This window comes from Phoxinus phoxinus (assembly GCF_949152265.1).
Source record: "Phoxinus phoxinus genome assembly, chromosome: 3".
NCBI classification, from domain to species: domain Eukaryota; kingdom Metazoa; phylum Chordata; class Actinopteri; order Cypriniformes; family Leuciscidae; genus Phoxinus; species Phoxinus phoxinus.
This window is the reverse complement of record NC_136878.1, coordinates 47544262-47553527: the sequence shown is the minus strand read 5'-3', so window position 1 is coordinate 47553527 and position 9266 is coordinate 47544262. Positions and strand designations below refer to the sequence as shown.

General features: G+C 42.2%; 1 protein-coding gene across 2 annotated transcripts in view; it reads left to right on the top strand.

The window, feature by feature from the left end:
• The window catches only part of dqx1 (DEAQ box RNA-dependent ATPase 1), a 24350-nt gene extending 15270 nt beyond the window's left edge, over positions 1-9080 (top strand). For both annotated transcript variants that reach the window (XM_079608701.1, XM_079608702.1), the window contains 4 exons: positions 1616-1741; positions 2125-2315; positions 4099-4289; positions 4660-9080. In XM_079608701.1, coding sequence (XP_079464827.1) covers positions 1616-1741; positions 2125-2315; positions 4099-4289; positions 4660-4840 — 689 coding nt within the window. In that variant the 3' untranslated portion in view covers positions 4841-9080. The remainder of the gene's footprint in view (positions 1-1615; positions 1742-2124; positions 2316-4098; positions 4290-4659) is intronic.
• Positions 9081-9266: the final 186 nt, after the last annotated feature.

The following is a 9266-nucleotide window of genomic DNA, read 5'->3' as shown; positions in this document are numbered from 1 at the left end:
TAACTTGGATATCATTCACATTTAGTGTTATTGCTAAACATTTAATTGTAGCTGAATATCATGAACAGAAATCAACATGCTAAAGAACACTTACTCGTTACGTTTGCCTGTGGTTTAAAAACACCAAACTAGCCTAGCTAATATACATTTCAAGCATTATTAAGGCGAGACACTACGGGTGAATAGGGTACAATTTTAAAATATTAGATATCACCATGAAACTTCCTCAGTTGATTACTAACACAAGTTCATAAAAAAATGTATTACAAGTTTTTGAAATTTATATGTTTAATTATGCAAATGAGGCATTATCTCATTAAATATGCGCAATTTTGCATATATTTTCGGTAGATAGATCTGGACATATGATAAAGCCAGGTGCAAAATTTTTTTTTCATTTTGATTACACACAAGATGTTCAGAGGGATTTCAGGATATATGCTTTCATGACCTAGGAAATCTAAATATACTGTCCATAGCCTTAACAAATCGATTTTCGCCATATTTTTTTTATTAAAATGTGACATAAATCAGGCCAGGAATGATTTATTAACAAATCCCTCTGAACATATCTTCAGAATACTGCTAAGTGTGTAACTGGAGAGTTTGGTGAACATCGGCTGAGATGTGTCTCTGGAGAATGACAGAAAACTCATTTTGAGAAAAAGGCATTTAAAGATTTGTAATGTAAAAATTCATACTTTTTTAGTGGAAACAACTATTTACTGACACAATATCTTATCAAATCATCAGCAACAACAATACAAACCACGTAATCACATCAAAACTTATAAACAGCATTTATGGCCTTCAACTGAACAGAAAAACAGTCAAAAACACACATCTGAGTGTCAGAGCGCGTCACGTGATGCATCTGAACCAATCACGGTGTCAGACATGGACATCAGCCAATGAGATTTCGCTTTTAGAGTTAAATGCCCATTGTACTTTCACGATTGGTTGCTGATAAAGAGGAAATGACCATATCTGGATCCGACAGCATTGTACAGCAGAGAGAGCTTCACAGCGGTGTGTGTGATGACAGGGAGACGGCAATTGCGGATCATGTTGATTTAGAACGCCAACTTTTGTTGAATTTCAGAGAAAATCTACAGACGCAAATAGACAAAGTTAGTAAAATAAAGACCTAAATGTGTATTTTGGACTTTTTCCAAAGTCTGAAAGAAGATGTTATTGAAGACAAATAGCCCAAAATATCTAAATTGACCAGTGAAAAAAAAACGATGTTTTTGCCTGCCGTGTCTCGCCTTAAGTAAGGGATAATGTATAGCGCGCCGGTTGTTACTTAGCGGAGCCTGAAGCGGAGTGTGTTCGCTACAACAACCACCTCGCTATACATTATCCCGCTTATTACATGGCTACCTACCAAATATATCAATAATTTGACAAAAGATATTGATTAAAAAAGATTGTATTGCTTCCGCTAAAGAACACCGTGTCCATGGCAACGCTCTGTTTTCCATGGCAACGGTGTGTTATCCTTAGGAAACGATAAGAGGAATCAAAATGTTTATTTTATAACAAGTATCCGCTTCCTGACCTCGAGTGTCCGGTTCCCAACCCTAGTGTTTAGTGTGTGTTTGATGACTTCCAGCTCCGCCGTGCTTCACAACGCCTCCGGCTGGTAAAGAGGAAGCGGCTTCGACACACAGACGACTCTTGCTTCATCCCGAGGGAGATCACATGACCCTCATCAACGTCTACAACGCATATCTGCAGCGTGAGTGACATCATCACACTAGCGCATCACGAGAAACTGTGGAAGTGTCCGAAACCGCTCCCTATACACTATATCTGGTGTCGGCCATTTTGTAGTTGTGTCCGAATTCTGAGTGAACGACATCATTCCCTACATTCGTTCTCTACTTTTACCCACAATCCTCTCTGAATTCGAGTGTATTGTACACTTGCTGAAGCACTATTTCCCACAATGCAATGTGGAGAGGACTGAGCGCGAGTTTAAACCAGAGATTACTTTACAGCTTTCTCATCTCTGCTTTAACATTTATTTATGTATATATAATTACACAATAAAGTCATTATGATTGTTATTGTTGTTGATATTATTTAAGTAAGTAACATAGCTTGTGTCTGTGTCCTCAGATAACGAAGATGAGGTCTGGTGCAGGACGAACTTCCTGAACGCCTCTGCGCTGCGATTGGCTGTGGTGATTAGGGCGGAGCTACTGGAGGTGATGCAGCGAATCGAGTTGCCCGTCTCTCCGCCCGCCTTCGGTTGCCAGGACAACAGCACCAATATAAAGAGAGCTCTGATATCGGGATTCTTTCTGAAGGTAAACGCAGTGAGCCGGGTGAAGAGCTAAAGCACTGGATTCTGATTGGTTGACAGACGTTCCTCATTCCTAGTGCTGGAGAGCCACGGTGGAGTTTCGTTACGAGTGTGACTGACACGTGGATTCCACACGTACCAGATCTGGGCCGACACTGCTGTCTGAGATAGTTGATTCTGATTGGTCAATCCTATTGCGCTGAATTTTGAATTCCAGAAAAAAGTCAGAATTGACCATTCGCAGGGAGCTTGATTGACAGGTGGTCTGACCAATCATACTTCGCCATCCTCCATTTTGTCCACCAAAGCGGTCAGGAGAGTTAGTAGATTAACATGGAGGATTTGCGCTTGAGAAGCGGAGTGTACTGACGTCTCTCCGCGGTTAAAACAACATTCCTTCTGATGTTCATGTTTATTTGATGCTATAAATGAACGAAGGAAGAGATGATCGGTTCACGAGCGGCTTTAACTGAGCGATCTGACACACACATTAAAGAGACACAAAACGCTATTTATTGTTTAAATTACTTTTAAAAAATGACCAAATTTGAAAGGTGAGACTTTGTTTAATATCAAAAGTAAGCTGGTCTGTCCTGTCTGTCAGTCTCCTCTCTGCTCCACGATGTGTTTTTCACTGCATGAGAACATGTGTGTGTGAGAGCGGCGTAGCTTGTCGGACATAGCGACAGTAACTAAGGGGGACGGGTCTTTGCGAACGGTCAATTGAGAGATTTAAACTCAGAATTCCAGAAAAAAAGGCAGAATTGAGAGATATAAACTCAGAATTCCAGAAAAAAGGCAGAATTGACAGATTTAAACTCAGAATTCCAGAAAAAAAGGCAGAATTGAGAGATTTAAACTCATCAATTCCAGAAAAAAAGGCAGAATTGAGAGATTTAAACTCAGAATCCCAGAAAAAAGGGCAGAATTGCGAGATTTTACCTCAGAATTCCAGAAAAAAGGCAAAATTGAGAGATTTTACCTCAGAATTCCAGAAAAAAGGCAGAATTGAGAGATATAAACTCAGAATTCCAGAAAAAAGGCAGAATTGAGAGATTTAAACTCAGAATCCCAGAAAAAAGGGCAGAATTGAGAGATTTTACCTCAGAATTCCAGAAAAAAGGCAGAATTGAGAGATTTAAACTCAGAATTCCAGAAAAAAGGCAGAATTGAGAGATATAAACTCAGAATTCCAGAAAAAAGGCAGAATTGTGAGATTTTACCTCAGAATTCCAGAAAAAAAGGCAGAATTGAGAGATTTAAACTCAGAATCACAGAAAAAAGGGCAGAATTGAGAGATTTTACCTCAGAATTCCAGAAAAAAGGGCAGAATTGAGAGATTTTACCTCAGAATTCCAGAAAAAAGGCAGAATTGAGAGATTTTACCTCAGAATTCCAGAAAAAAGGCAGAATTGAGAGATTTAAACTCAGAATCCCAGAAAAAAGGGCAGAATTGAGAGATTTTACCTCAGAATTCCAGAAAAAAGGCAGAATTGAGAGATTTAAACTCAGAATCTCAGAAAAAAGGGCAGAATTGAGAGATTTTACCTCAGAATTCCAGAAAAAAGGCAGAATTGAGAGATTTAAACTCAGAATTCCAGAAAAAAGGCAGAATTGACAGATATAAACTCAGAATTCCGGAAAAATTAATAGATCCGGTCCACACGTGGATTCCACGCGTACCAAATGTGGGCCGACACTGTTGCTGTCTGGGATAGTTGATTCTGATTGGTTGATCTGATTGCACTGAGATGTACATGATCAGTCCCCGTGTGTGTGATCTTCAGGTTGCTCATGACGTGGACGGCTCGGGGAACTATCTGCTGCTCACACACCGGCACGTGTCTCACCTCCACCCGTTCTCCTCGTACCGCTGTCGCCGGCCCCGACCCGACCCGCCCGGCTGGGTGCTTTACCACGACTTCACCATCTCACACGACAACTGCATCTGCATCGTGTCCGAGATCCACCCTCAAATGTGAGTGATCGTGTCAAATCCCTGCCTTTCTGTGAGTGCTTCAAAGGAGTAGCTCACTTTAAAATGAAAATTAGCCCATAGATGCACTTTTATGATGGACAGATGCACTTTTATGATGGACAGATGCACTTTTATGATGGACAGATGCACTTTTATGATGGACAGATGCACTTTTATGGACTTCATAACAGAAACAGCCATCCACTGCTATTATAAAGCTTGGAAGAGCCAGGACATTTTTTAATATAACTCGTCTGACAGAAGAGAGTCATATACAGCTAGCATGACTTGAGGGCGAGTAATTCATGGGCTAATTTTAAAGTGAACTACTGCTGTAAGCTGGATTAATCTGGTCTGCGGTGTGTTGTAGGTTGGTGGAGCTGGCGCCTCAGTACTATCTGGGGAATCTTCCTCCCAGCGACGGCCTGGATCTGCTGATGGGCCTCAGAGAGAGTTTATTCCCTCCGGACGAGCAGGACACGATCCCTCAGGATAAAAGCCCAGAGGCAGCGAGCGACGAGTCCAGCGCAGACACGTGCAGCGTGCAGTAACTCAGCTGATGTTGCACTCGCTGGAACACACACACACACACACACACACTCAGTCGCTGAAACACACACACACACACACACACACACACACTCAGTCGCTGGAACACACACACACACACACACTCAGTCGCTGGAACACACACACACACACACTCAGTCGCTGGAACACACACACACACACACTCAGTCGCTGGAACACACACACACACACACACACTCTCAGTCGCTGGAACACACACACACACACACACACACACACTCAGTCGCTGGAACACACACACACACACACTCAGTCGCTGGAACACACACACACACACACACACTCTCAGTCGCTGGAACACACACACACACACACTCAGTCGCTGGAACACACACACACACACACACTCAGGCCGCGGTGCAATGAAGAACTCCAGATGAACTCAGATGAGCTTTAATCAGCTCAGATCTGTTATTTCTGTAATTGTCATTCTATAATATATATATTTATATATATTTTTAATAGTGAATAAAGACTGGATTTCTGGATCAAGTGAGGGAAGTGAGTCCAGCAAACAGACTATCGGCTTCCTGCAGCCAATCAGATGAAGCTCAGTCGTGTCCGGTCACATGATCAACACTACTGTCCAATCAGATGAAGCTCAGTCGTGTCCGGTCACATGATCAACACCACTGTCCAATCAGATGAAGCTCAGTCGTGTCCAGTCACATGATCAACACTACTGTCCAATCAGATGAAGCTCAGTCGTGTCCAGTCACATGATCAACACTACTGTCCAATCAGATGAAGCTCAGTCGTGTCCGGTCACATGATCAACACCACTGTCCAATCAGATGAAGCTCAGTCGTGTCCAGTCACATGATCAACACTACTGTCCAATCAGATGAAGCTCAGTCGTGTCCAGTCACATGATCAACACTACTGTCCAATCAGATGAAGCTCAGTCGTGTCCGGTCACATGATCAACACTACTGTCCAATCAGATGAAGCTCAGTCGTGTCCGGTCACATGATCAACACTACTGTCCAATCAGATGAAGCTCAGTCGTGTCCGGTCACATGATCAACACTACTGTCCAATCAGATGAAGCTCAGTCGTGTCCAGTCACATGATCAACACTACTGTCCAATCAGATGAAGCTCAGTCGTGTCCGGTCACATGATCAACACCACTGTCCAATCAGATGAAGCTCAGTCGTGTCCAGTCACATGATCAACACTACTGTCCAATCAGATGAAGCTCAGTCGTGTCCGGTCACATGATCAACACCACTGTCCAATCAGATGAAGCTCAGTCGTGTCCAGTCACATGATCAACAACACTGTCCAATCAGATGAAGCTCAGTCGTGTCCAGTCACATGATCAACAACACTGTCCAATCAGATGAAGCTCAGTCGTGTCCGGTCACATGATCAACAACACTGTCCAATCAGATGAAGCTCAGTCGTGTTCGGTCACATGATCAACACTACTGTCCAATCAGATGAAGCTCAGTCGTGTCCAGTCACATGATCAACAACACTGTCCAATCAGATGAAGCTCAGTCGTGTCCAGTCACATGATCAACACCACTGTCCAATCAGATGAAGCTCAGTCGTGTTCGGTCACATGATCAACACTACTGTCCAATCAGATGAAGCTCAGTTGTGTCCGGTCACATGATCAACACTACTGTCCAATCAGATGAAGCTCAGTCGTGTCCGGTCACATGATCAACACCACTGTCCAATCAGATGAAGCTCAGTCGTGTCCGGTCACATGATCAACACCACTGTCCAATCAGATGAAGCTCAGTTGTGTCCGGTCACATGATCAACACTACTGTCCAATCAGATGAAGCTCAGTCGTGTCCGGTCACATGATCAACACCACTGTCCAATCAGATGAAGCTCAGTCGTGTCCAGTCACATGATCAACAACACTGTCCAATCAGATGAAGCTCAGTCGTGTCCGGTCACATGATCAACACTACTGTCCAATCAGATGAAGCTCAGTCGTGTCCAGTCACATGATCAACACTACTGTCCAATCAGATGAAGCTCAGTCGTGTCCAGTCACATGATCAACACCACTGTCCAATCAGATGAAGCTCAGTCGTGTCCAGTCACATGATCAACAACACTGTCCAATCAGATGAAGCTCAGTCGTGTCCAGTCACATGATCAACACTACTGTCCAATCAGATGAAGCTCAGTCGTGTCCGGTCACATGATCAACACTACTGTCCAATCAGATGAAGCTCAGTCGTGTCCAGTCACATGATCAACACCACTGTCCAATCAGATGAAGCTCAGTCGTGTCCAGTCACATGATCAACACCACTGTCCAATCAGATGAAGCTCAGTCGTGTCCGGTCACATGATCAACACCACTGTCCAATCAGATGAAGCTCAGTCGTGTCCAGTCACATGATCAACACCACTGTCCAATCAGAAATAATTTAGTCTTACTCGTCTGTTATTGGACATTTTTCTCAGATTTATTTTCTTCTGAGAATTTGGTAAACTGAGAACTCTGGGGAAATTTCTGAATTGTGAGATTTAAACTCAGAATGGAATTATTTTGATTCCCTAAAGCAGCATCAAGCGCTGTAGACGTGTAGTCCTGCATCCGCATCAGTGTGTGTGTGTGTCGACTCGATACACACTCCTGCTCACACACACTCTGATATGTGTGTGTTGTGTTGTTCACAGTGCGCTGAAGCAACGAGATCTATAAGCAGAACTATATCAGTGTCGACAGCATTCTGATGACCATGTGTGAACGCTCATTCCCTACACATCAAAAACATGCTTTCATAATCATAATCATAATCATAATCATAAGATGAAAAGTCTCAAATAATTACTTAAAAACTCATAATGACGTACCGAGTCCAAACTGACAGAAGACTTGGTCTTGGCGTAGTTTCAACTTTTTATCTCATAATTATCTAATTTTGACTGTCAATTTGAACTTTATCATGGAATTATGACTGTATGTCATGAAGTAAGTAACAATTTAGATGTTTTATCTCATAAAACATTGATAAAAACATTGGTATGTCATAATTAAGAATTGAAGTATTTTTTGTCATCATTTCAACTTTTTAACTCATAATTATGACTTGGTATGTCAATTAAATTTTTCTTATAATTTTAACATCTCATTATTTTTACTGTTTAACTTGATCATAGAACTATGACTTTGCATGTCATAAAGTCATAATTTAGACGTTTTATCTCATAATTTGAACTTGGTATGTCATATTTAAGAATTTAATTATTTTTGGTTATAATTTTGACTCATCTCATCTCACTTATCAATTTCAAAGTTGTCTTATAATTATGACAGTATGTCAAAAATGAAGTAACTTTGTACCTCATAATTGACTATATCATAATTTCAACTTTTCCCCAAAGCATGATTTCCTGATGTGGCAGAAGTGGGCGTTCACAGGCCGGGCTCTGATTGGCTGTCGATGTTTTCATCATTCCTCTGATATTCTCCTCTAGAAACCGATATTGAATCTTCAGTTGTTGTGAATGGGCTTTTAGTGTAAGATGAGCAGCACACACGCACACACACATCACTCCTCTTCCCATCGACCCCAACACACTTCAGGACAATATTCCCTGTGTTGTGTAGTCCTGGATCATAACTGTGCTTCACTGAACCGGTGGATGGTCAGTGTGTCTGAACCCCGTGAGTGTGTGTAGAGGACGTTTACTCCTGTAGTTTGTTTTGTATTTTTCTAAGTCTCTCTCTCTCTCTCCCAGAAGTCTGTGTTTTGTGTGTGAACTCTCGAGTGTACATGTGACTTTAATACAGGGGGAAACACTAATTAAAAGTTGTGGTGCTTTGTGGATTGCAGTTGTGTTGTTCTGAATATAGCAGATGTCTGTGTCTATATCTTTATTATTTTACTACCGCTCTGCTTATCCAGTGTCCGGGCAAACATCCCCTGCCGCTAACATCCCCATAAACCTCTCATTCTGCCGTATTATCACGACATATAAGATTCAATCTTTGTGCCAACTTGTTTTCTGTCGATCAGAGTCAGGACTGCGAGATTTAGGCCCTGTTTGTTCGCTCGCGGGTGAAAACGTAAAAATATTTTATCGGATGTGCCTTTCGTTTACACGGCGACGGCGTTTTTGGGGCTTAAAAACACAAAAAAGTGAAACCCCCTCCAGAGTGGAGATCTTAAAACCTCCACCGCCGCGTTCCCGTCTTAGGCTGTGTTTACACAGACACGATCTGAAGAGAAAACGCAAAAGTGGCGTTGTGTTATCACTGTTTATTCTGCGTTTAGACGAGCGTTATGGGGGGGAATCTGCATATGGTGACGCAACAGTGTGTGAGATTGGATGTAGTGTGCACTCCAGACGGCTAGGTGGCGATGTGGAGCACTGACAGTGAAAGAGACGCTGACACAGTTCTTCA